The sequence below is a fragment of the Lepidochelys kempii genome, chromosome 10 (assembly GCF_965140265.1).
Source record: "Lepidochelys kempii isolate rLepKem1 chromosome 10, rLepKem1.hap2, whole genome shotgun sequence".
Taxonomy (NCBI): domain Eukaryota; kingdom Metazoa; phylum Chordata; order Testudines; family Cheloniidae; genus Lepidochelys; species Lepidochelys kempii.
Window position 1 is genome coordinate 7,471,736 of NC_133265.1, and position 27,330 is coordinate 7,499,065.

At 54.5% G+C, this 27,330-nt stretch overlaps 1 protein-coding gene across 1 annotated transcript in view; it reads right to left on the minus strand.

The window, feature by feature from the left end:
• MYO15A (myosin XVA) overlaps positions 1 to 27,330 on the minus strand; it is a 91,299-nt gene that overhangs the window by 52,542 nt on the left and 11,427 nt on the right. Inside the window, exons 11-32 of the mRNA XM_073361518.1 lie at positions 27,283 to 27,288; positions 24,830 to 24,933; positions 22,869 to 22,932; positions 22,670 to 22,783; positions 22,169 to 22,330; positions 21,291 to 21,404; positions 20,636 to 20,694; positions 19,285 to 19,408; positions 17,539 to 17,634; positions 17,023 to 17,154; positions 15,325 to 15,450; positions 15,013 to 15,090; positions 13,355 to 13,509; positions 12,832 to 12,877; positions 10,861 to 10,985; positions 10,354 to 10,471; positions 6,921 to 7,096; positions 5,964 to 6,054; positions 3,910 to 3,957; positions 3,259 to 3,340; positions 2,256 to 2,386; positions 977 to 1,072 (exon numbers count right to left, since the gene is read on the minus strand). Coding sequence (XP_073217619.1) covers positions 977 to 1,072; positions 2,256 to 2,386; positions 3,259 to 3,340; positions 3,910 to 3,957; positions 5,964 to 6,054; positions 6,921 to 7,096; positions 10,354 to 10,471; positions 10,861 to 10,985; positions 12,832 to 12,877; positions 13,355 to 13,509; positions 15,013 to 15,090; positions 15,325 to 15,450; positions 17,023 to 17,154; positions 17,539 to 17,634; positions 19,285 to 19,408; positions 20,636 to 20,694; positions 21,291 to 21,404; positions 22,169 to 22,330; positions 22,670 to 22,783; positions 22,869 to 22,932; positions 24,830 to 24,933; positions 27,283 to 27,288 — 2,247 coding nt within the window. The remainder of the gene's footprint in view (positions 1 to 976; positions 1,073 to 2,255; positions 2,387 to 3,258; positions 3,341 to 3,909; positions 3,958 to 5,963; positions 6,055 to 6,920; positions 7,097 to 10,353; positions 10,472 to 10,860; positions 10,986 to 12,831; positions 12,878 to 13,354; positions 13,510 to 15,012; positions 15,091 to 15,324; positions 15,451 to 17,022; positions 17,155 to 17,538; positions 17,635 to 19,284; positions 19,409 to 20,635; positions 20,695 to 21,290; positions 21,405 to 22,168; positions 22,331 to 22,669; positions 22,784 to 22,868; positions 22,933 to 24,829; positions 24,934 to 27,282; positions 27,289 to 27,330) is intronic.

The window sequence follows — 27,330 nt, forward strand, 5'->3', positions numbered from 1 at the left end:
CCCGCAACACAGACAGGCCTCCCCTCTCTTTCCAGGGGTGCCCCCAGAAATCTTTCTCCTCGGAGGCATCATCAATCTCCACGGAGCCATCCACGCTGCAGCTGCTGGTCCCAGTGACACACCCAGCCCTTGCCTTTGTGCCCACCTGGTGCAGTGTCACCCCCCGTCCCTGAGAGGGGACAGGGCTGGCAGGCCCCTGGGCAGAGCACTGGTCCAGGAGCTGGCCCCACTGGCCAGGGGGGCGGAAGAGCAGCGCTGGCTGCCCCACTGCCCAGGGTGCCCCACTCAGGTTTGGCCCCAGACCCCTCCATCGTGACGGGGCGCTGCAAGGCCAAACCCGAGTGGGCAGTGTGGTGGCCATGCTGCTGCTCCTCGCCCCTGCCAAAGGTAGGCCGCATCTGCTCCCGCTCCTCCCCTTCCTCAGGGTCTCCTCCCCAGCACGGTATCCCAGGCAGAATGACGTGCAAGTGCCGTAACTGTTGTTGCAGCAGGAAGGAAGAAGACAAGACCCTCTCCTGCTGAAGAGCTCCCTGTCCCAGCCCCACCACCCTGGGCTCTGAGTGGGCTGGGACAGGGAGCCCCTTTAGAGATGGGGGGTGAAGATCTTTAGCATCACCCGTCGTGGGTGCTGGGCTGGCACTGGGGAAGCCACGAGGTCCCATGGCAATGCTGTGAACTCCTGGTGGTTTTGTTCCCTCCATCCCTGCTGAAAGGCCCCTCTGAGCATGTGCCTATGGCCAGGTCAGCAGAGTCAGGCCAGGGATCAGGGGCTGGAGGCAGGACATGAGGGGGCATCCCAGGCCTCCAGCTCAAACTGATTTATGGATTTATGCCCATTGGCCATGAATCCTCCTACTCCTTGGATGGACGGAGCCTTGCTCCCTTTCCTCTGCAATTCCCAGACTGCAAGCAGACGCTCTGGACAAACCAGAGGCCTTGGGGACGAGGCCAGGAGATGCTGTGAACGCCGACCTACCAGCTTGAACAGACTGAGCGCTTCTTGCACGAGCTCCTCCTCCAGCTGGGTCAGAGGGGATGCCAGTGGCACGGAGAGCATCCCAAACAATGGCTCCTGCGGGGCAATAGAGGACAGGAGCATTGAACTCGGCTGCAGGGATGTGGCAAAGCTCAGACTATGGGCAGCCATGAAGGCCAACGACAGGCCAGGCCCGTTGAAAGGTCCTGGCTGGAACGATCATTGGTGACTCAAGGAACATTACAAAATCCCCCAGCACCGAGCTTCCAATCCCGGCGTGTTCAGCTGGGAAGTGAGGGAGGTAGGCCAGCATCCAGCTCGAGAAATACAGAACGGTCTGTCAGACAGTGGCATCGCACGTGTGCACACCACTTCCACGAGACAGGCACAGGCCAAATGCCGAGCCAGGGGCCGTATTCTGCTCTCACACACGGAGTGATTCCATCACTCCAGGAGCAGAGTGGAGAGCAGGACCCGGCCCCTGTCACCAGCAGACACTGTGCACAATCTCCTGGGAAGAGAAACGCGTGAGTGAGGATTTGAATGAGATGACGACAAGATCTTCTGGACAAAAATGCGAACATCTGCCTGTGGATTGTGGCATCCTGCTGCATGCATGAGACCCGAATGACGTGACGGACTAGAATAAAGCTGGCTAGGATCCCGGTCTGGGCTGAGTGAAACCCAGAAGGCACATGGCACACACAGGTCAGGGACGTTGATTCAGTGATCAAAGGGGAGCCAGGATCCCAGAGAAGCGTACTTCCTTTCTCCAATCGTCTCATTTTCTCTCAAAAGAGTCCCTTTAAACTCAGGCCCATTCATAGATGCTACAATCTGCCTGGAAGCACCCCTTGCATCCAAGCCTCAGCATCCTCCGTGCTCATTTACCTGGTGCTCAGCATGTCACAGGATCAGGCCCCTCCTAACTTCCCTGGGAAGTCAGTAAGCACCATTGGCCCCGTTTTGCAGATGGGGAAAGTGTGGGTAAGTAACTTGCCCAAGGTCATTCGGCGAGTCAGTGGCAGAGGCGGGAAGAGACTCCAGCAGTCCTGACTCCCAGGCCCCTGCTGTAATCACTTAACACTACCTCCCAGAGCTGGAGGAGAGCCCTGAAGTTTTAACTCCCAGCACGCTCTCTAACTCCCAGAGACAGGAATAGAACCCAGGGGTCCTGGCTTCCGGTCCCAGCTAACTATTGAGCATCACTCCCTCCTTATACTGCCTGTTCTTTAGAGGGCACGGAGTGGCTCAGGGGGCTGCTCAGTGTCTCCCTTACCTGGAAGTGGACCCACACGTACTTGGCCATTGGGTAGTTGTTGATGTCGAGCGGCAGGGTGAGCTGGGAGTTCGTTTGCAGTTTGGGCGAAGGGACCGGAACGACGCACTGAGCATTCATCGGCTTGTGAGCTGGGGCAGAACAGAGGCACCAGGAGTCAGTGGGGTGGGGAGGTGGAGGGGCTCCAGCCCCTGCCACTGGCTTATGGAATAAAGGTGGGCAACAAACAGAAGCTCCCTGGGGGGTGTCAGCCCGGGATCCTTCGGCTCCAGGGCAGGTCAGAATCAAACCCGTGTTGGTGCAGCCAGGAGGCTGGGTTGAGCTCCTTCTTGGGGCGGGGCAGAGACAGCGCTCACTGACTCTCTCTGGAGACTCCTAGACCAACGTGGCCCAGCTAAACCGAACAGTATTCCAGGGGAAACTGAGGCCCAGAGGCCAATGACAGAACTGGGAATATAACCCAGGCATCCTGAACCCTGTCCCTTGCTCTAACCACTAGACAGCTCTGCCTAGAATCGAGTCTGTTTGGACCCCTGCTGCCTCCTCTCTAGGAAGGGGTCGCTCTAGTCTCTGTTTAGACGGAAGCTTGGTGCAATGTTGCTGACTTGGTTGTGATAACAGTTTCCATCTCTAGCCGGCCTTTCTCCCTGAGGGTCCCAAGGCATTTAACAGGCTGGGGGACAGGTCCTTTTTCTTCACTGCACCCTCGTGACTCCCATGGTGTACTAGGGGTGCAGTAGTTGGCTAGAATTTGACCCCCCTACATTTAGGGAGTTCCTCACCTATCACTGCAGGGCAACCACCTCTGGGGTGAAGTCTGGCATCTGAGCTGCACATAAGCAGGCAGATGTTTAGCAGGGCAGTCTTGGGTGAACACCCCATGGGATCGTCCACAGGGACAGTAGGACGGTGCTGGTGAAGCTGACTTTGCTAGTGGCCTGGATCGCCACTGGACCATTCCCAGCTGCTCCGACCCAGCCCTCTGTGGGAAATGAGCGCTTACCTGCTGCCAGCTCCAGCAGCCCTGCCAGCTCAGCGGGGACTTCCAGGTGCGTTACATCCACCACCTCCCTCTTGGTCAGCTCCTGAGAGCAGAGCACAGAGACACCCGTCACCGTCCACGCTCTCCTCCGGTGCTGAGCTGGATGATCTAACAGGCTCCCCCCGCTCCCATCACCTCTCTGGGTCCAATCCCCTGTGCGGGGGGAGCCCAGGCTGGGCTCCCAGAACCCGGCCGCAGCAGGACCCACAGACGGAGAGACGGCCACCTGCTTCGCTCCGCAGGGCCCTGAGCCCTTCGACCATCCCCGCCAGGTATCGGGAGGAGGCCGAGTCCAGCTGACACGGGCAACAGCAGAACGTGACCCAGAACTGCTCCAGTGGGCAGCTACCGTAAGCCCACCCCCAGCCCAGGCACACCTCACCCACCGCAGAGCCCGGGGGGGGGACACACGCACACTCTGAGGGGCAGTGGCATGCACTCCCCACCCCGCCGACGTCCAAGGTGTGCCCTCTACCCGCATCAGCATGCAGGCGCAAACATCCTTCCCGCCCACGCACCCGTGCACTCGCACACCTGTCCCTGCCCGTGCTACACACACGCGACACACGTACACGCACCAGCATGCTTGCACGTGAGGCCACCGGGCGGTACCTGCTCAGCCGCCTTCTGCTCCTCCTCCGCCCGCCTGCGAGCCTCCTCCTTCCTCTGAAAGCAGAGCACATTGGCACGTGGAGAGCAGCCGCGACACACACCTGGCCGGCTGCTGTGCGAATGGCTCCGGGTGCCTGGGCCGGGTCACTTGCCCGCTAGGAATCTGGCCGGGATGGGAGGGGCGCGGGAGGGTGATGCGGGAATGAAGCCAAACCAGCAGGATCAGAGTTCTGTACGGCGAGGTACAGCAGGCTGGGCTGGTGGCTGGACAGCGCATGGACACGCAAGACCTGGAGGGGCTCCCCTGTTGCCAGCACCCCCCTCAGCACAGCTGTGGGGGGAGCCCAGCGCTGGGATAGCAGGGGGCTGCAGGTTGTATTGGGGGGTATCAGCAGAGCTGGGAACGGGAAGGGTGCCCAGCCCTTGCCTGCACCATGCCTGGCTCTATCCTCTCCCTGTCCTGAGCGCTGGAAGAAAGGCAGCAGGAGACCAGCCCCGGGGCCCATCAGTATCAGAAGACAGCCCAGTGCCCACGCCCAGGCAGGCACTGGGAGTGGGCACCAGGATCCCTCCTGCACATGCAGAGAGGCTGCGCCTGGCTCCCCTGCGCTCGTCCCTGTCACCCGGCTAGGCTGGGCCGGACGCTCTGGCTGGTTACTCACCGTGTCCTTGCCACCCAGCTGGAACCGGACACTCTTCATGGGCCCCGACTGGCTCCTGGGGGCACAGCTGCCGTGCCTGGGGCAGGGGACGTGCTCGTCCCTGCACAGCTGGCCGGGGCGGGACTCGCTGCTTTGAGGCTGCTCTGTTTGTTTGCCTACAGAGCTGGCGAAGTCAAGGCTTAACCCTTCCTCCTGTGCCGGCACGCGGGTGCCTGGCCCAGATCTCCCACCCCCAGCACAGCAGCCAGAGAGTCTCTGCTCTGAACTGGGAGCACTGGGGGCCAGATGGTGAGGAGCGAGCCATGGGCAGGGCTGGGCATTAGCACAGGCAAGGCAAGTGGCCACTGGGGGCTCCTCACCCTGGGGGAGCGTCTCATACGCTCTGCAGCTCCCCGCCCTCCATCTTTCCCTTAGGCAGGGGGGTCACGCACGGCTGGATCTGCACCCCCACTGCAGGCTATCCATAGCTTCCCGAGTCCCCAGCCAGCAGGGGAACACCCTCCCCCCCAGCCAGCATCACGGGTAAGATCAGATGCCACTGACAGCGGACCAGGAGCATACAAGATGCTCTCACTTCCAGCAGCTCAGCAGCTGGCTCTGGCCCAGAGGATCCTGCCCTGGCCCACGGCACTGGCTGGAGTCCAAAACCTGAATGCCATTCCCTCTGCAATCACACATCTCTCCAGGGGCTTCTGGGCACGTGCCAGCATTGGGATCTCACTCCCATGTGACAGCCAGTCAACGCCCCTGTGCTGGTGGGGCAGGGAGCAGACACACTTTCAAAGACTCCAGTCAGGTTTCGATGAATTCCGTCAATGTCGGTGTCTCCTACACGTCTGGTCAGAGTCACACCCCTGTCGCTGGCCCTGTGCAAAGCGGCTGTCACTAACACCAGCCCCGTGTGGCACAGGCCCATAGCAGCCAGATGGTTTGACTGCACCACCCCCACAGCGCAGGAGCCAGGACAGGGGATGGATCATTTGATAAATTGCCCTGTTCTCTTCACTCCCCCGGGGGCATCTGGCGCCAGCCACCATGAGAAGACAGGATCCGGGCCCAGACGGACCATTGGTCTGACCCAGCCTGGCTGTTCTTACGTCCTCACTTCTGCCTGAGCGACTGGTAATGACACCCCTACCCCTAAATACACTCTGGATTTTCTGGGTGAATTTGGTGCTACAGCAAAAGCTAGAGACAAGGACAGACAGTGCAAGCTTCTGCCAGTGCCCCTCCATCCCGACCTGCTATTCCACCCCTGAGCCCCCCACAGTTCTGCTGTTGCCCCTTAGTCCTGACCGACGGAGCTCCCTGAGATACAGGCCCGTGGCACATCGCATGACCCCCTTCCCTCCCATCGCCCCCCCGGGCCATTCCGCCGCGCCAGCCGCTTGCTCTCACCTTGAGGTACCTCCTGCGATTCACGTACATGTGCACCAGGGACCTGAACTTGATCAGACTCTTCCTCAGCCTCTTGTACCTCTGCCTGCAGGGGACAGCAACCCCGTGGTTAGTGGAGGAGGTGGAAGTCTCTACGCCGGGCCCCGTACCCAGATCCCAGCCCAGGGGGAAGGCCCCTGGCACTGCCCAAATAACAGGAACAAATAGCTCAGCTTCGGGAAGGTGGGAAGTCATGCACAGGGAAGGGACTCTGGGCTCTGCCTGACCAGCACTGGCCATAGGTGCGTGACACCAGAGTGCTCCTATGGCACCGAATCAGCCTGTCCCCCGTTTGCTGCCGGATGCTCCCAGTCCAGCTCCCCGTCCTCCCCTCCGCAACTTCTAGCTGGAATGGTGAGGGAGAGAACAGAGATTTTCAGCCCATCCTCCAATGACAGTCGGCAGCACGGCTCGCTTGCAGGTGCCCCGCTGGTTTGGACTCTACCCAAGGATTCTACATACATGTAACACGGAAGCTGGGGGCCCGAGCCAAACCCCACTGATGTTGATGGGAGTCTTGCCAATGGCCTTTGGATCAGGTCCTTTGGGGGGCGGGGGTTGCCGTGGGGTGAAAGGTCGTGCCTGCTCCATAGGCCTTGACACCAGTGCAGTGGGGGCAGATTCTCCCCCCCTCTCCCCCCCCCCCGTGTTTCGAACATGTCTCTAATAGTCTATGCTCCGCCCATTGAAACGGTTTGGTTTTGCCTGGATCCCGCCTGATCCCAAAGCTCAGCGCAGGGCCACTCGAAACTCAGCCCAGGGGCGCCCCGAAGGGCTTGGGGCCTTGGTGTGGGCTTTGGTCCCCCAGTAGCTCGTCCCCGCGGCCCTTCCCAAGCAGGAGAGTGAGAGGCTGGCTGGGCCCCTCCGCGGCAGGGCAGAGCGGCACCCCGGCGGTGCCCCACCCCCCAGCACCTGGCCAGGTAGCCCCGGGACTGGCTTTGGAGGAGGATGATCTTGCGGCGCAGTGAGCGGAAGCGTCTCTTGATGAAGAAGGTGCGGGCACAACGCTGCAGGGTGAGCGCTGCCAGGTGCAGGGCACGGTCCCGCTTGCTCTCCAGCAGCTGGTACAGGTGTTCCTTCATGAACAGCTGGCAGCAGGGAGAGAGAGAAAAGGCATCAGCACCCACCCCTGCGGGGGGGCAGCTTCTGACCTGCTCACCCAACAGACGCCAGCCAGGCTGGGGCCTGCTCCTGCTTCTGCCCCAGGCTCCAGCCGCTCCCACTGACCTCCATGGGACCTCTGCTCCCAGTGCCAGGGGCCTGGCCCAGCGCTTGTGGGAGGGAATGGAAAGACTCTTCTTGATTTCAGTGGGGTCTGGGGCAGGCTCTATGAGAAGTAGCAAAGTAGGGTTGGGAAGGGTTTGGCTTAAGCCTCTGCCCCGCGTGAGCTGCATGCAGATGGCCACAGGACATCTCATTATCCCACTCTGCTGAGGGCTGCACAGCAGGGCAACCCGAGTCCGGACGCCAAGGGGTTGATGGCTGTAAGGCAGGGCACCACAGTCGTGGCCCAGGGCATCCAAAGACGCAGGTGTTTGGGCCAGGGGGGGTGCTCGTCAGTTTCCATCCCGTGGCAGCTCGTGAGCGGGGCTGGTGGGGGAGGAGAGTGTGACCTAATGGACCCCCCCACCCATGATCCCAGCAAGCCCAGCTCCCTGGCTGTGCTTAGCTGAGGTCACCCAGCTAGGGTTCTCCTTGGTGCATCAAGGACTCCCCTCGCCTCCGAAAGCTTTGCCCACCAGTGACCCTCCCTGCGAGCGAGGAGAGCTGGTCATTGACGTGGCCCAGGCATGGGAGAGAGGGTGCAACCCCAGCCACGAGCATCCCCTGCAGCAGCTTGGGGGCCCAAGCTCTGACCCCCACCTCATGTAATCAGGGCTCCAGGGGGCCAGTTTGGCAGCAGGATTTTCAGGGCTGTATCAGGCCAAGAGTACCGTCACCATGCAGGACGGCAGCCATGCCCACTTCCAGCCAGTGTCCCTTTAATGCCAGCTGTAATCACTCTCGCTATGACAACGTCTGTTTCCAACTCCCAACAGGTCTGGCTATCAAAGAGGCCGTGGGCACTACGGTGAAGGGCACGTCTGAATTTTCCCATCGTGATCAGAGCCGACAGAGCATCACATGCCAATGTTACGGGCCCTAGCACCAGTCGGGGATAAACCACCAGGCCCAGCAGGCAGAGTGTTTCTAGGGGACTAGATCATGCTTTGGGCAGTGCTCTATGACATGGGGACAAAGATCCAGGGACTAAATCCCCAGAGACATGCAGACACTCTAAAAAAAAGCACTGCACACAACAGACCCCTGCAGTCTCTGGGCTTTGACATCGGCTCAGCCATAGCAAATGGCTCCCACAGGAAACCCACCTGAAACAGGGGAATGTCTGGGGATTCCCTGACCACCGTGGGGGCAGCAGAGACCATAACTCCCCCACCTCACCCCGGCCCAGCGCTGGAGACGGCAGAAGATTTGGTCTGTGTAATGTCTGAATGATCTGGGGAGCGGGGAGCCCGCTGCTTTGTTCAGCTCACAGCACAATGGGGCCCTGAGGCCCACTGAGCCCTCTGGCTGCTTCCAAAAGACAAGGAATAATGAACGCCTGCAATGACCGCTCACTCGCGGTGCCTCCAGCTCACGCCGTTTCCACACAAGGATTTCGGCCAGGACTGGAGCATGTCTGGCGATGACATGAGATGCTCCCACTCTCTTGCCAATTTCAGCCCTGCCTGGGGTGGGGGGACATCCCCTGATTGGCTGCCTTCCCCACTGCCCTGCCTCCTGGGGATGGGCAGCCAATCACAGCCCCCACAGATGCAGGCAGAACTCCCCCTTTGCTCTGGCCCATGAGCCAAGAGGAGTTTTTGGGTAGGGATGAGCTGCTGGGTTCTTTTCACTTCCTCCTGCCCCTCCCTCCTGTGAGCACGGGCTCAGTTTGCTCCCTGCTCTTCCCCCCTGTCCCTCTCAATCCTTGCTACACCAAGGCTGGTAAGCAGGGCAGTAAGGAGTCCCTGCAACTGCAAATGAGGCTGTGGGTTGTGGGGGTAAAGCTGATGTGGGGCTGGGGGAGGGACAGATAATTCATTAATTAGAATTTGGGGGGTGGAGAGAAGCTGAAAGCTCTGCACCATCAAGCAACAGCAAGAGCTTCTGCAGCAAGGCCAGAACCATCTTATTGGCTACACTAATTGTCCCACACACCCCTGTGGGGAGAGTGTGGGGGGCAGCAGGAGATCACACAGTAACTGCCCCACACGCACCTTGGCAGGACAGGGGGCGATTACACACTATAACTGCCCTACACACATGGGGAATTCAAAAATCAAAGCCAAATCAAAAACATAATATATTTTTAAAATCTCATAATACTGGGGCCAATCACATGATAGTTGGGGGTCTGATTCATGATTTTTGAACTTCTGGGGTTGGCGATACTGACTTCTGGAGTGGTTCAGCACCCTTCTTCCAGGAGGCCTTTGGCAGGCATGAACTGATGGGATTCATACAAACAAGTGTTGCACAATCTGGGCTTGATTATTATTATAATTAGCATTATTATTATTTGTATGGTGGTAGCATGCAGGAGCTCCAGTCAGAGACCAAGACCCCACTGTACCAACACAGAACCATACACAGCCCCTGCCCCAAAGAGCTTTCAATCTAAGCCAAAGACTCAAGACAACAGATGGACACAGACAGACAGACAGGGCAGCCCCAGGAAATAATGGTAGGGTTAGGATTTAATTTTCCTATATCGTGCACGTGTGAAAAGTGCGTGTGCAATGGTGTGCACGGAGTCGCCACGATTGCACATGCGAGCAGGTAAGCGTTCATGCAGAGAACCCACTCTGCACACCAGGGGCCACTCGTGAGTGCCGTTACTTGATTCACAAGTGCAGTTCCACGTGCAAGCTGGGCACGCCGTTCCGTGGGCATGGCTGCACGTGCACGCTGCGTGGGCACAACTGAAAATGTGACCTCAGGCCCATCGTTATGGTTTGGGATTCCGCTCTGTTTGCAGACGTTGATCCAGTCTCCCTAACAGTCCACAAACCTTGACAAATGTTGCCCGGCCGCCCAGGCCCTTCTCTGCCCTCCCTGGAGCGGCTGGTTCATGCAGGGGAACCTCCAGAGGTAGCTTCCCCTGCCAGTCCCTGCAAACAAATCCTGTGGCCCACAGGATACAAATGGTGCAGGGTTTCCCCAGGCTGAGACATCATCCAGCCAGCCATAAGCCCTCACCATAGGCAGAATCCATACAGCATCTTGCCCTTGATTTCCCTTCCCCTGTCCAGGCTACGCAGAGATTCTTGGCCATGGTCAAAGGGGAAGGCAACAACCGTACCTTGCTGACTCCAATGCAGTACATGGTGGGACTCACAGCACACAGCTTCTTCAGCACCTCTACACAGCTCACGCCATCTGGGGTGATGCCAGGCCGGATATCTAAGAGGCACCTGTACCTGTAGGGCCCCGGGAGCACAGTTAAGGCATGAGATCCAGACTCAAGTCAAGTCAAACCCTCTTGAGTAATTCCACCCACATCAGAGCCAAGAACGGGGCCCAGAACAGAAATTCGGGAGACACGATCCCCAGTACTCATTTAAATTAGAGAGGGAAGAGACCTGATAGGAGCCGCCTGTGGGGGGCGGTACTGGATTGCTCCCTACAGTGTGTTCCCCCTGTGTGGGGGACCAGCCCCTTTACAACTGATTCGAGTGATGAGGAATCTACCTTGCCCTCCCTCCCTACCACTCCCACTGTCTGCTCGAGCTCCCTCTTGGGAAATGCCCCTTCCCACTCCCATCCCAAAGCTTCTCAGTCTGGAATCCGCAACTCCAGGCAGCAGCACCTGTCGATGAAGATCTGGAAGGGGATGCGAACCGGGAAGCCCTCTTTGCGGATACGGATGGTCTCTAGGATTCCAGAGTACCGGAGCTGGCTGCTGACAATGTCTGCCTCGAAGACAGCTGGCTCCTGAGCAAAAGGAAAGGTGGGAGGGGGGTCGTTACAGCCTGGCTTTAATTGCCCGTTCGAGCCAAGTGAAGCAAGAGTGAGGAAGACAGGGCTGGTGGCTGTGTAGGGGCAATGCAGCATCCTCGGCCTTGGAGCTTCGATTCAGCCAAGCACTCAGACACATGCTCAAGTTCAGGCCACTGACTTCAGTGGGACCTAAAGCTCCACATTTACTTAAGAGCTTTGCTGAATCGGGGTCTAGGTGCGGGGAGTGTCACTGGTTCGGGAGAGCTCTGGGGGAGAAGAGAGAGGAAGAAATGGAGAAGGCGGCAATGAGGAGGAGGAATCTCTTGCATATGAGACAGCATGGCTAAAGCATCGCATTTCCTGATGTTACTGAAATGCTTTTGTGCAGTTCATCTGCTTGCAAACCTCCTGCTACCGGCAACTAAAGCCTGATCTCCAAGGGGATTCTCCTCTCTGGACAGAGCTTTTTCACCCCACTCTTTGTGATAAAGTGTCAAGCAGCATGTTTGCAAAGAGCTTATATCTGCTCGGTTGTGACAAATGCTATTCCAGGAATAAAGTGGTTGCTGTCTCCCAGGCCGGATGTGTCTTAAGTGGCCGAATGCGCAGTCTGTGTGGTGATAGTAAGGCTTATAGCAGTGATTCTCAAACTTTTGTACTGGTGACCCCTTTCACATAGCAAGCCTCTGAGTGCGACCCCCCCTTATAAATTAAAAACAGTTTTTTTATATACTTAACACCATTATAAATGCTGGAGGTAAAGCGGGGTTTGAGGTGGAGGCTAACAGCTCACAACCCCCCATGTAATAACCTCACGACCCCCTGAGGGGTCCCGACCCCCAGTTTGAGAACCCCTGGCTTATAGTCTCTCACAGTTTCAGCCTCTAGAGGGCGATGTGATCACACACACTTAAGCAGGCCTGAGATTCCACCCAGCCGAGGATAGTTGGGACACATATTGCGTGAGGCCAGAGACAGACATCAGTGCAGTGCGTTATTGTCTCTCTGGCCCAGCAGCTGGTTCTTCTCTCAAAGGAAGCTGGGAGGGTAACCAGGAAAGGGAGTGGGTAAAAAGCAGGAGGTGTGTTTGCTCGAGAGCAAACAAGCCGAGACAATGGGTGAGGTCCAGTCTCGGTGCATTGTCTCCCTTTGTTCAATGAGGCAGCTGCAGGCCAGACATCTCACCAAACAGCCTTTAGAGCGATAGGATCCAGGCTGGGGAACAGTGTGAAGCCATAACTGGAGACTTGCCCGGTGCACTGCAGGCCGCGTGGCACAGAACTGAAAGGCACTGGGCTACCAGCAGCCCCCTCCCTTTACAGCACCCACTGTGACCCCAGCCAGGGTTGGGCACACTTATCACAGTGCCCATATAGGACACCCATGCCTTACTCCCTATGCTAAGAAGAAGCCAGATCTAGTGAGTAATGCCCAGGGTTGAGAATCAGGAACTGCAGCTTCCATTCCTGGCCCCGCCACCGGCTCACAGGGTGGCCTTGGGCATGTCACTTTGGCCCCCGTTTTTAAAAGTGGGCTCCCTTTGTGGGTGCCTTGGTAAGACGTGATGTTCAGAGGTGCTGCTGGGCACCCACAGCTCCAGCTGACGTCAGGGGCACAGCCATTGCTCAGCACAGGTACAAGACCTCTTGGGACACCTAGCCCCTCTCCATACAGCCCATTCCCCAGCCCACCATTTCCATTGTGCCCAGGACTAATAGAAACAGGGAGAGAAGGGGGAACTCCCCTCCGGGGTTATGTCAATGAGACATACCCTTGGCACTGCTAACCCTGCATCCGGCCTCCCCACCACCACCCCACCAGCCGCATGGCGTGTTCTTACCTTCTTGTTGTTGGGTTTGAGGCAGCGGACGAAGAACGGGTTGCACCTGAATCGGAGAGAGAGACAGGATTATCCGCTGGGGGAGCCGAGACCAAGGAACCCACAAGCTTGTAGGCCACAGGGCTTCCCAGGGAGTGCTGGGAGGTCTCTGCTGCACACGGTGACCGTGAAACCAAGCCGAGTACTGACCAGCTGTCTTCACCACAGAGCATTCCAGGCACGTCAGCCACGCCGGCAGGGACTTTCCAAGGCACCTAACTCCCCTGGGCCCCATGAGAGTCCTAGCTTCTGGCTCTGGAGACCAGTGTATTGCAACTATGTTGTTACAATGTCCTGGAAAGATCCCTTCCCTCCATGTTCCAGACCAGGACTCTGCGGGACGACTCTCTGGGCCGGTCTATACCCCACTCCGGAATGTGGAATGATGAGGAGCTGCCAGATCTTTCCCACCAGCCCATTTCCTCCCCACTCTGAATAGGCACTTTTCTGAATCCCTGTTTCTTTAAGCTCTCTGCTCACTCACCTCTCCATCTTCTCCACCAGGTCCAGGAGTGACTGCTGGAACTTAGCTGCCACCGTAGGTGCTTTATACCGCCGGGTGACGGTGCTGTTCTTCCCCATCATGGTCCTCTGCTGGGCCACCAACTGGGCATGGCCGAAGAAGAGGTTGGCCACCACCTTGGAAGGGAGGGGCACAGTTAAAAAGCAGGAAGGAATAAGGCTCTGTTGAGATGTCTTCTGTAGTGTTGCCTAGTGGATAAAGCACTAGATTGGGATTCAGGAGACCTGGTTCTATTCCCAGCTCTGCCAATGCCTGCTGGGTGACCCCAGGCAAGTCACTGCCCCATTCTGGGCCTCAGTTTCCTCATCTGTACAATGGGCGTAATGATACTGACCTCCTCTGTGAAGCTCTTTGAGATTTACCGATGATAAGAGTTAGGGATTATTATTGTTCGTTATGTGCACAGTGTATCCTCAGAGGGTTCAAAACTTAAAGCACAGGAATGGGAGTCAGGACTCTTGGGTTCTTTTCCCAGCCCTGTCACTGACTTACTGTGTGATCCTGGGAAAGTCACCTCCCTGCTCTGTGCCTCCATTTCCCCACCTACAAAATGGGATCACCCGTACTGTGTCCTCATGGAATGCTGGGAAGCTTATCTGGTTTTTGTCACGCGATCTGTCTGAGATACTCAGACCAAAGGCGCTAGGGAAGAGCAAAGTGCTATCGGCCGAGTTAGCTGGAGTGAGACAGGGCAAGTAAATCGGGAATGAGTGGAGTTCAGTGGCTGTCAAAGTGCTTGCCTCTAGCATCTGCATGTGAGTATTCTCCAAAATCCTGGAGTGGCCTTGTCTGTTACACCCCGCCCAGGAGCGCCTTCTTGGGGGAAGGCGGTACATTTACAAACCACGCTGGCCAACTTGCCAGGTGGATTAACAAGAGCCCGTAAGGTTGGCAGGTGTCTCCGTGTTCTGGGTTACCCACAGACCTCTCTAGTTCCAATTCCACTCACATCCAAGAAGCTTCTTGAATGGACTTCAGCGGCTGGACAAATCCCTGGGAAACCTATGAGAGGGACCGATCCTGCCCCAAGCCCCGGGGAAGAAGGAGGTGACATCAGAGGCCTTCTCTAGTTCCGATTTCCATGATTCTGCCACGGTAGCCAGGATTCACATTGTTCGGCAGAGAGCAAGCAGACGGGCTGCTCTTTAGAGGCAAATAACAGATACTGCCCAGAGGCATGACAGCGTTCCAAGGGGGGAAATCACATGGCAGCCCTGTGAACACTGGAGGAGCTAATTATGTTCACTGTGGCCACTGCTCTGAGTGGGAAAGGGAGTCTCACGAGTGGCAGCACATGTAACAATCACACCTAGCTCTGATCATCTGTAGACCTCGACGCACTTTACAGAGGAGGTCAGTATCATCTGGGGACGCTGAGGTCCAGAGAGAAGTCTATTCCCAATAAGCCAGAGATAGAGCTGGGACTAGAATCCTGGTCTCCTGACTCCAGTCCACCGCTCTGTCTAATAGGCAACACTGCCTCTTATAGAAAATGCAATCCTGCTGTACCATACCATCAGGCAACCCCCAGATCCATCACCAGCGCCCTCCCTGCCACTCTCCCTGCCAGCGCCGCCAGCAATGGCAGCAAAGAGTCAGAGGCCAGCGTGAGCCCTTACTTTGGTTTTGCTGTTGACAAAAAGGTCCAGCACGTCCTGGCGAACTTGATCATAGTTTTTATCCAGGAACTTGTGCACCTGGAAAAATAAACAGATCCCTCCCCAGTTACTCAAACCCATTGGGTATGACATGGAAGATCTAGAAATTAAGGGCCAGATTCTCTGCTGGGGTATGCCAGCAGAGCACCTCTGGAGTTGTGATTTACACCAGCTGAGGATCTAGCACTCGCGGCACAGCTGTGGGAAAGAGAGCCAGACTGGCAGCTACAGAGCACTGCTCCTACTCTGAATCCCAATTCTCCAGCCACTCACCTGGTAGGTTACTTTGCCAGCATAGTGTTTGATGGTGAACTCTGGGAGAGGCATCTTTGGTTTGGAGTATAATGCGTTGGAGCCATGGTGGTAATGACACTTCTGGAGGAAAGTATGGTCTGTGGCCTGGAAGTAGGAATAGGGGTGCATGGGGTTAAGTAGGCAACCTGACTGCCTGCAGGCTACAGCCACAAGCATGCAGCCTCACTGTTCTAGCCAGCCTTTATCACTATTTAACCAGCCCCTGTGGACTGCTCTGCATCAGCAGTCAGCCAGATCGAGGGCTGGGTGATTACATGAGCATTGGTAACACTGGGAGCCATTCATATGAACTTAGGAGTGGAAAAAATTTTCATGCTTCAGGGCATGTAAACTGATAACCTGAAGGGTCAGAAAGGAACTTCTGATATCTCCCCTCACCATCACCATGTTCAGCATTGGCCTATATGTGGGGAGTATTACATCACAGGGAGCACTTGGCAGAGCTGGCCAAACATTTGGAATGAAACCTGAAAGCAGGTAAAACTCACCTGGATTTGGGGCAACAAGCTGGAAGGAGCACTGACGAATGGCTAGAGCACAGAACTCTGAGTCAGACAGTCGTGTTTGGGGGATCTGTTCCCAGGTCTGCCACTGACTCACTGTGTAACCTCAGGCAAGTCACCTCACTGCTACACGTCTCAGTGTCCCCTCCTTCTTAGGGGGCTTGGGAGGCGTCGTTTATTAACATCTGTAAATGCTCTTTGAGATCCCTGGCTAGAAGCCACTGTAGACAATCTACGGCCACCTGGAACTTCCTGAACCTCTCCATGCTGCACAGGTGTCCCCACGACCACTCACAACTCCACAGCAACACAGCCGCTGAACTGTGGACCTTCCTGCTCAAAGGGTATGTCCACATTGGAGCTAGAGTGTGATTTCTTGAGTAGATATACCATTCACAGTGTAGCCACAGCTGGATGGGCGATGGGAGAGACTAGCTGCTCCGGGTACATTCCTAGCATTTCAGACAGGAGTGTACTCGGGAAGGTTAACCTGTCCCACCCCCCATGTGGCCGCAGCTATTTTTAGCATGCCAGCTCTGTCAGAGCTAGCGCAGGTATGGCTGCCGGAGTGGGAGATTACATCTCCAGCTTCAGTATGGACACAGCCTGAAAGCCAGGCCCTCCTAACACGCGAGCTAAAGGAGAATCTCATCCAGCAGCATAGGGCCTGTGACACACAGTTGTGCAACTCTGATTCCATCCAGTAGGGGGCCCTGGTGTGCCCACATCCACCCACGGTGAGGAAAGAATTCCTGTTTCATGGCAGTTTTGCTCCAATCCTGCCCTTGCTCCAGTTTATTTGCCCTGGTTGGCCACCTCCATCCCTGGTGGGGGGACAGTGGGATTGCACCTTTGCAAGCAGCAGCTCTGAATTTGAACCAATGTCTTTAGCGTGACCATAGGATGCCTCCAGGATCCCTATCTAAAGCTTACGTACACAAGGATCAGAGTATATAAATAAGGCTGTCTGCCTTTACAGAGATCAAGGCATGGGAATGAACCCAGGGACTGGCGGATCAGCCCCATTACCACGGCATCTGCAGGAGCTAATGGCACTCGCCTCTCTGGTTAGCTCGCCGTGATCACTTTTAAAAATGAACCGCATTTTTCCAATAAGCCGCGGGCAGTGCTAAGCCCTCTGCAGCGCCACTACCTGTGGGAAGGAGCTCTGGTCATCCAGGATCCTCAGAATCCCGTGTGGCTTTTGAGCAATGAGATCGATGCAGGGCTGATTGTCGCTGAAGGTGATTTCTTTCCACTCTATCTGTTCCCGGACGTACTCCTCCTGCAGGAAGCGCATGCAAGTAGGTCACGGGGTAGCAAAAGGCCGCAGTGATTCAGGCTTAGTCAGCCGGCTTATAGGTCTTTATTACGATTATTTGGCCTTGACATAGTTCTTACTAGGCCGACCTTTTCCAGAAGAACACCCATTATCCAGGGGGCACGGGGATCAACCAAAGGCCTTCAAAGAATGAGGGGTTTCAAATAATCCTGGAGCCTGCCCTGCAGGCTTTGAAGTAAGCTCTGGGGACTAGGAATGGTAGCACCCAGTGTAGCTTTCCCCGAGGTGTTATAAAGGGGGGCCGGACTGTTCTCTCACTTGCAGGTTTGGCAGGTAGCAGGAACAGGCCAGGCGCTGCCTCGATTCCACCCAGCTTCCCCAGCTCACCTGCTCCTCCTTAAAGACGATCTTGTTGAAGAAGAATTGCAGATATTCGTTTGCATAATTGATACATAGCTGCTCGAAGCTGTTAAAGCTGAGGTCCTGTGGAAAATACACACCCATGTAAAGCATGCCTGGAAGCAGGCGCAGCAGGGCTAAGGGATAGTGAGTGAGCACAGCAGACTTTTACCCCTGTACTTAGAAGTTTAATCCTGGCTTTTCTCCAAACTGCAAATGCATTTGCTGGGCCGCAGCCTCGCTCCCATCGGTGCTCATCACAGAAGGACCATGTAAAATGGCAACATTGGTCACAACTGGCTGCATCTCTCGAGGAGAGGCTCAGGACTGGAATAGCAAGGGGTGCTGCAGGTCAGGGTTTGAGGGGCTGTGGGACGAGCAGCGGTGGAGGCCCCATGAGGGGGAGAGAGGGGGATCAGGACTGAGATGCACTGGTACAGCCGGACTGGAACAGCAGATAATGATACACAGCGAGACTAAGCCACATTGGCAGAGCTGTGAGATGGCCCACGGCTGGCATAGGAAAGAATTGGATTGCACAGGTAGGGGATACGGACCTAGATAGTCTGATCCCGCCTGGCACCTCCTGTGTTCTTATGCATAGGAAGTTCGGGGCGGGGGGTGGAGGAGGAGTTGTTGGGGGACGGGAACAGGGGCTCAGGAACAGACAGATCTAGAGATCAGGGTGGGCTGGGGTGGTGGGTGAGGATCAGCAGAGCTTGGGCGGTGAGGTCAAGACTGGAACACACACAAACACCCCCGATTCTGGAGACACCAGTGCCTGGGGCCTGACAAACCGTTCAGGGGGATTTGCTCTGCTGAGGAAGGGAAAAAACTGAAAGTGGCACTTTGGCCCTGGACCTTAGTGAACATCCTGCCCCAGGTGGCAAAACCATCCAAGTCTCCAAACCATTCCCGGATTCTCTGCCGCTGGCATGTTTACAGGACAACGAGGCATATGTCACCCAGGCCCGTACTGGATTACAACCCATGAGGACGGAACCAGACGCATGTTAAACACATCCACCGTTTCACAGTAAGATGACTGACAGGCCAGATCCTTGGCTGGTGTATGTTAGCGTCGCTCTGTTGACCCAACAGAGCAGCAATGATTTACACCAGTTGCGGATCTGGCCCTGAGTTGGGACTATTTTGAGTGCACGGCTGCAAAGTGCAAAGCATGCAGGGAAATGCTGGCCAGGCTCCATAGAGGGGGAAGGGGGAGCCCAGGCCATTGATAACTCTCTCCACAGATGTTATTAGAAAATTGGTGAGTGAAACGCCCTGGTCGCTAGCCCATGGGGACTGAAAGTGGGAGGGTTTGCAGCAGCATCAGAAAGCAGGAGGGTGAATCTCAGGTCCCGGATGGGATTCCTGTGAATCCTCGCGGGGAGTTGGAGGCAGGAGAATTTAATGTATGGTGTGATCATTTCCAATCACAATGTCTTTTGTTTCTGTCCCACGGTCCCAGTAAGTCACGCTGTGTTTCCTAGTAGGTCACACTGGTGCCAGTATGAGATGGTAACACATTTGTCCCACCAGGGCTTTCGGTGTCATCTGCTGAGCTCACGAGGAGCTGGATTCAGGCCTGGCCTGAGACCCGCGTTGCCTTCAGCGGGAGATGCCCATACACACACTAAGGCTACACTTAGTCCCACGTTATTATTCTCCTGATATGCTATAGGGACATCAGGGATGGGCCAACATCTCACATGCAGCCTCTGCCTTGCTCACCTCGAACCCATAGATATCCAGAATAGCTATGGAAAGAGCCTCCTTTTTAGGGTAGACCAGCTTGTTAACCCTGTCCGTGAGCCAGCTGAAGAGCAGGGAGTACAGGATCTTGGCAATAGCATCTCTGAGAAAAGGATGAGACAAGCACAGCTGTTGGGATACAGAGGAACATGTGGAAAGGGCTGCCAGACAGAGACCCAGTTGCTTTGGGAGACTGGTAGCGCTCCCTCCCACCACCACCCCAGTCCCTCTGTCCCAGTCTGCCCTGGGCATGACCCAACTAAAATCTGCCAGCCTCTCAGTAGCATTTTGAGTTACGTGCATCAATAAAATGATCAAAATAGTCAGTGCATAGTGGAAAGTGACCAGATGGCCAGACCCAAAACCATAGGATGTCTATTTCCACCTGGAGGCACTGTAAAATTCTTCAGGCCAGATCCTCAGTGGGTGTGAATGGCCACAGCTTCACTGAAGCCAAGAGAGCGACCCTGATTTACACAAGCTGAGGATCTGGCCCTCCCTGATGAGTGGGTAACACACGATCCATTTTTCCCATCGTCCTAGAAAAAAGAGGGCACGTCAATTGTCTGCCTGGGCTGGTAAATCTCCAGGGCAATTTTGCAAGGCTGAAAAAATATAGCACAGGTAAAACCAGGTTGTGCTCTGGGGAGTTTCTAACAGAAGAGTGGGTCCTGGGCAGAACAAAGAGCCTCAAAATGCCCTCAGTTCTGAGACACACGTTGAAAACACGATCTCAGCATTCTCCGGGTTTTTGTCAGTCACAAGGGGGAAGGTTTCCTGCCTTTGCACCGGTTAGCCACGGGGTCGGATGGCATGGGAAGAAGTAGGACTTTTGACATGTCTTACAACAGGGAAGGGAAAGGAAGGATAACAACGGATAGAGAGGAAGGAAAACCTAGTGGTAAGGGCGCTAGCCTGAACTTGGGACACCTGGGTTCAATTCCCTGCTCTGCCACGGGTGCCCTGTACAACCTTGAGCAAGTCACTTAGTCTCTCTGTGGCTCCATGTCCCATCTATTAAATGGGGACTATAGCCATGCCCTACCTGACAGGTAAAGATTGCTAAGTGCTCAGCTACTGTGGCGGGGGAGGGGGGTATAAGTAGATAGGGAAGGGACAAAGTAGATTGGTCTGCTGAATCCCACCTAAAGCAGGACAGCTGGACTTGCCTGCCACCCTGTCCACAGCATCTGGCTGTGTTTATTACATGTTTTGATAAGATGCCACTGCCTGCCAGCCTTTCCTCATTTTGAATCCCTCAGTCCCCATGTGTGGCATGCTAACAAGCCAGAGACAGATCCCGGCATCTCCTAACAAAGAATCCCTTTACCTGGCATCAACGGCACTTTCTACAGTGAGGGGGGTGAAAATCTTCTCCCTCAGCGTTTCCTGTTGAGAAGGGCAAAAACAAACAAACAAACAGGTGAAATCCCCTTTAAAGACAGTGTGGCCAACACGGGGCCACCATCCCCTCTTAATGCAGATGTGCAGCCCACGGGAGACTACAAGCCCCAGCATGCACTGCTCCATTCTGAACTGGGCAGATGGAGAGCAGGAGAAGAGGGATGAGATGAAACCCGGCGAAGGAAAATTCAGAGAAAGCTTCACAGTCAGTGAGGCCTATTAGAGGGCGGGACAGTTGTCCACAGGGAGCATCTCTTGAGTCCTTCAGAAATGGATGGGACAAAGGTCTGGCCACTGTCCATTGGTGGGAGACGCCAAGACACACCTAGATGTTGTATAAATGGAGAGAGAGATGAGGGGGGCAGAGGACTCCACAGGGATGTTCCACAAACATGAAAAGCAAAGCAGCGGTTCCCAGCTGGCAGATCAGATACTGAAAATACACCGGTCCCCTGCGGGGCAATGAAGTGAGCAGGGTCTCAGAGCAGAGACTGTCTTCACTGCCGTCTACCTCCCCCATTCATCCCTCTAGCCACAGCACCTGCCCGTCCAACCAGCCGTCTCGAATCCGCGGGCCTTACCGTCACTTTGAACGTGATGGCCTTCTGCAGCCCCTCTGGCGAGATCTGGAGCAGCTCGGCTACTGCACGGATCTCTCTCGCGCTCACCACTGACGCGACCTCCTGGCAGTCTGTCTGCGAAAGGCAAAGACAACCCATTGGCAGGCAACTTCCCAGCGTCCAGCACAGCTGGTACCCAGGGACAACCTAGGGGACCTCATACTGAAGGCCTTGTCCATCTCTGATTATGAATATAGGCCCTGATACTGAGCTGGAGTAAATCAGTGTAGTTCCATTGACCTGGTGTTCATAGAAGCACTGACTTCACTTGGGCTACGCTGATTTACTCTAGCGGAGGATCTGGCCCATTGTCAACATTATTGTGTAGCGCTGGAGGAAGAATCAGAATGTCCCTCCTGTGGGAAAGGCTGATATTCTGACGTTGGTTTTTGTCCCAGATGGATCCAAAATGTTGAAATCTCAATTGGCTTTGAAGAATGGCAAGTTCAGAGAAGTGTTGATTTGAAACATCAAAACGTTTTGTGTCTGCTGGTTCGACGTGGAACTGCCAAAGCTGCTGTAGGCCTTCCTGGGCATTGTAGTTCGGGTGCCCCATGGTGCCAGGATCCCCTGTGGGCCAGGGATTTTTTCTGGATGCAGATTCCACAAAACGGAGAGAAGCTAAAATCTTGGGTTCAATTTTCTTTTGAGAGCTTCCTCCCTGCACAGGGGCTTAGGGTCTGGTCCAGATTCCATAGAAGCCAAACCAGAGTCTTTGCATTAGCTCCAACAGACATGGGATCAAAGCCCTAGTTTGCAGCATGCGTCTAAAGTCCTTGCTACCAGTATCTCTTTGCGCCCTGGGTCCCCTTCCCATCTCCCCCCTGGGAGCCGATTACCTCGTATTTTTCAAAGTAGACGTTCCCCAGGTGGAGGATGGAAGACAGAATTCGGAAGATGCTGTTCTGGTCCTCGGTGCTGAAGTTCAGGATCTCCATGGTGCTGAGCAACCTCCGGAAATCCTCAGCATCACTCTTGCCAGGAATCTCGCAGTTACCTCCCTGCAAAGGTCCCAATCAGAGCATATCTGTGGAACATGCAATCTGAGGCCCAGGAATTAGCCACGACAGGGGACGCAAATTTACGGGGAGTGGGGATTTACCAATCTGGGGAGCGAAGCAACCTGAATGTCACAAGGACCTGGGCGCTGTCACAGCTGCAGAAAGAATTGGAATTGCAGGTTGTCAGCTGTTTGAGGCGGGGCTGCGTCTGCCTGTTTGTACAGGGCCTTGGACAATGGGTCCCAGATCCTGAGTGGGGCTTTTGGGTGCTGCACCAGTAGAAATAATAAATTAAGTGGGCCTGATTGCTGAGCTCATGGGCGGATGTGGGCCCCATACCTGGTTCAGGTAATAGTAGGTTTCTGCATCTTGAAGGCAGAATTGCTGCTTCTGCTGAGCGGGAAGGCCAGCCAGCATCTCATAGAATATGTGATAGTTCCTTTCGTCGTTGGCCTATGAAACAAGAGGGACGAGACTAAGGAAACATCATGACATGGTGATGGCAGCGGGGGGTGGCACAATAAATGCTGGGACTCACCTGAAACACGATCCTTGATTTCTCAAGAAGGTACTGTGAGGTTATGGCACCACAGATCAAGCCTCTGGGAGAGACAAAGGTTAGCGCCTGGGGGCTGCGAATCTTAGCATGGCATCTCGTCAGACATAAGAGAGCGAAGGAAGGACCGAGGATCTATCCACACCCAGCCCTCTGCGCCCGCAGGACACTGGCTGTGTGGGAGGTGCCCAACCGATGCCAACCAATGGCTCCTGCTCAGCACTCCAGAGGAACGTGAATGTCGCCCAAGGTCCCAGCCTGTCTGCTCAGTGGGAAACGGCCTACTCCAATACGGTTCAACTCCATCCCCGAGGGCTGCCAGCCCAGCATCTCATCCCATCTCTTCCCTGAAGTACCACTGGGTCCAAGGACTCATCATTGCCCCTTGTTTTTCCTTGAATCTGAGCTGAATCTGCCTCAGAGCTCAGCCCTGTGGGTATCCTGCTACCCAGGTGCTCATGATGCAACCCCCAGCACAGCTGAGCGAGGGGAAAGCCACGAGAATGCCACCTGCCTGCTGCCGCCTATGGTAAACAAAGGGCCAACCACGTGCAGCCATCAGAGACAACAGATCGGCTGTTGCAGCCTGGCAGACTGAGTCAGACAGGTGGCAATTAAACCTCCTGCACTAAAAGCCAATGCAGAAGAGACAACTAGAAGAGAACCTCCTCCTTATTGCCAGTGGGGAGAGATGGACTCTAGTCTATTCTGCAAAGGTTTTTACACTGCCCTCATCACCACAGTATCTGAGTGCCTTCCAGCTGTGCATTAAGCAACATGACTGAAGTCCGTGTGGATGGATGGGCAGTCAGAAAACCACGATAGCTGCCCAATTCCCAGGCTAAGCAAGAGGACCAACGAGAAGGGTGGAGGATTTGAGTTGCTGAGTGTGGTGTATTGAGGACCAGGGTTGGAACTGCAAGCTATCACTTTAAGAGTGGGAAGGGGAGTGGAAGGGGGAAAGCAGTGCCTGGTCCTGCTTGCATGCTGGAGGGCTGTGTTGTGAAGTGGCTGGGAGCAGCAGGCAATCTGCAAGCACCCAGCCTAAGAGCAAGGTGGGGTGACTTGTGCTTCTTTGTTTTAGGGAGCAGCCTGCTTTGTCACTCTCTGGTTTTGGTTACAGTGTGTTATCGTTCTGAATTCTAAGAAATAAACTCATGTTGCGTTGCAACCTTCCAGCAAGAGCAGTTAAATTTTTATCTAGTTTCTCTGTGTGTGCCATGAACTGAGGAAGCCCCGGCCTTCTGCTGGGGAGCTGGTGCTCCCATGTCCTATATCCAAGCCCCCATGGAAGCCCTTCACCCCCCCCCCCGGATTCACATATCTGGATGAGAGACTGAGATGTATCCAGAGACTGGAGGAATGGCAGCCCTGCTACAAGGCCATGTCAGTTGGGACTGGGGGAGCTCAACAGGGGGAATATTTGTAGGGCCTGATATTTGAAGCGGAGGCCTGAGTTGTGCACACAGTTACCGCAACTGCATATGCAGCTCTAGCAATTGGATGTGCGTGCAGCCGGTTACACATCTATTAGGCAGTGCTCACAGTCACACAACTGGCGGTGCAAATTAGGTGTGCAATGGCACACACCTGATTTTTTTAAAAGCAGACCCTTAAAATCAAACAACCCCTCCCCACACGCAAGAGGGACAAGAATACAATCTGTCAGGGGAGACTCCTTTCTCCTTTCCCAAAGAGTTGCCTGCGGCTGGAATGGCCAACCGCCCAGCCCGAGGAGCTGAATGGTTCCCGTGCTTTGCATGGAACCATTAAATCACAGTTGAGGAGCACAAGGATCTAACACCTCCCAGGGGTTGGATTGGCCTCTCAAGTCAGCAGCCCAGAGGCAGGACCATGGGGCGGAATTCCCTCGGGCTGGGGGTCACTTTCAGACACACAGAGTGGGGTGTTAGAGGGACACTCAGACGCTCATCGTTACTTACTCCTCCAGAAAGATTTCCACAAATTTCCCAAACCTGCTGGAGTTGTCGTTCCTCACTGTTTTGGCATTTCCGAACGATTCCAGCAGGGGGGTCGCTTCGAGGATCTGCCCCAGCCAGACAAAAAAACACCAAGAGCCTGTCAGGGTGAGACAGTCCAACCAGGGGCGCCACGATGCCGCAGTGATGGGCATAGAGCAGAAACGAAAGGCTTGCTAGACACGTTGGATTAACCCTCCTGGCTGCCCTGGGCCAAGGATAAAAATGGTGCCTCCACTTGCAGCCTGCTCCTCTTGGGGACAGGAAATAAAAGCCTTCCCCATCCTTTGTATAAGAACATAAGACGGGCCACACTGGGTCAGACCAGTGGTCCAGCTAGCCCAATATCCTGTCTGCCGACAGTGGCCAGTGCCAGGTGCTCCAGAAGGAATGAACAGAACAGGGCAACGGTCGAGTGATCCATCTCCTGTTGGCCAGTCCCAGCTCCCAGAAGTTTAGGGACACCCAGAGCATGGGGTTGTGTCTCTGACCATCTTGGCTAATAGCCATTGATGGAACCATCCTCCATGAGATTATCTAATTCTTTTTTGAACCCATTTATACTTTTGGCCTTCACAGCATCCCCTGGCAATGAGTTTCACAGCTGACAAATGTGCATCGTGTGAAGTACTTCCTTTTGTCTTTTTAAACTGGACGCCTATTATTTCCTTGTGTGACCGTCTGGTTCTTGTTTTATGTGAAGGGGTTAATAACACTTCCTTTTTCCCTTTCTCCACACCAGTCATGATTTTATAGACCTCTCTCATAACCCCCCTTAGTTGTCTCTTTTCCAAGCTGAAAAGTCCCAGTCTTATTAATCTCTCCTCATATGGCAGCCGTTCCATACCCCTAATCATTTTTGTTGCTCTTCCCTGAACCTTTTCCAATTCCAATATATCTTTTTTGAGATGAGGAGATCACATCTGCACGCAGTATTCAAGATGTGGGCGTACCATGGGTTTATATAGAGGCAATATGATATTTTCTGTCTTATTATCTATCCCTTTCCTAATGGTTCCTAACACTCTGTTCACTTTTTTGAACCGCTGCACATTGAGTGGATGTTTTCAGAGAACTATCACAATGACTCCAAGAGCTCTTTCTTGAGTGGTAACAGATAATTTAGACCCCATCATTTTATATGGATAGTTGGGATTGTGTTTTCCAATGTGCATTACTTTGCATTTATCAACATTAAATTTCATCTGCCATTTTGTTGCCCAGTCACCCAGTTTTGTGAGATCCTTTTGTACCTCTTTGCAGTCTGCTTGGGACTTAACTATCTTGAGTAGTTTTGTATCATCTGCAAATTTTGCCACCTCACTGTTTACCCCTTTTTCCAGATCATTTATGAATATGTTGAATAGGACTGGTCCCAGTACAGACCCTTGGGAGACACCACTATTTACCTCTCTCCATTCTGAAAACTGACCATTTATTCCTATCCTTTGTTTCCTATCTTTTAACCAGTTACCAATCTATGAGAAGACCTTCATTCTCATCCCATGACAGCTTACTTTGCTTAAGAGTCTTTGGTGAGAGACCTTGTCAAAGGCTTTCTGAAAACTTAAGTACACTATACCCACTGGACCCCCTCAAAGAATTCTAGTAGATTGGTGAGGCGTGATTTCCCTTTACAAAAACCATGTTGACTTTTCCCCCAACAAATCTTTTTGTTGTTTACAGCACCAGGCACAATGGGGCTCTTAGATGCCATGGGAATAATTTTAAATTAATAATTACATTTTTTAAAAAAGAAAAATGATGCCTTGGGCATTGGCACCTCTGGCCCATTGGTGGACCCAGCACTGCTCGGAAATGTTTTTCACCATCAGTAGTTGTGACTGACACGAGCCATCCCTGGCATTCAGGGCCTGAGAACTGGCAAATACAGCAAAACCTCTGTTCTCCTCCAGAAGTGTTCTTAGGAAAATAGTGCTTCCAAATTAAACATTTGGCTGAACAATGAAGAGAGACCAGGGTTTGGCTTCCTTTAGTTCCTTTTCTGTTTAAGGAGTGGAATACAGTGACCTGCCCACAAATGCAACAGTCATTGTCTGCTCTGCAACAGCTCCCACACGAGGCTGGGGGCAAGGGATGGTTTTAATGCGAGAGGGTTTTCTTAGGTTTTCTAGCCTGTCTGCTGAGTGCCAGGGGAGCTGTAACTCCCCCCTTGCTGATGGCTGAAGGAGGACAGGAGGGGAGAAGGGGAGTAGGAGAGCGAAGGGAAAGATAGTCACTGCAAAACCACGCACACACACACAGGGCTAAAGGTTGCAGGCAAAAAAACCCCCAGTGACTCCTAGGGGAGTTCTGAGCCGCAGGATTTAGCCTCAGCAGAGATAACACAGCAGGCCACTTTGGCATCAGTCTGTTAGGTAAGTGGAAATTTTGCATCCCACACACACACCCTGTACCTCTATCTATGGTAGTGCAGCAGGGACGCATAGGAACAACAACAGGTT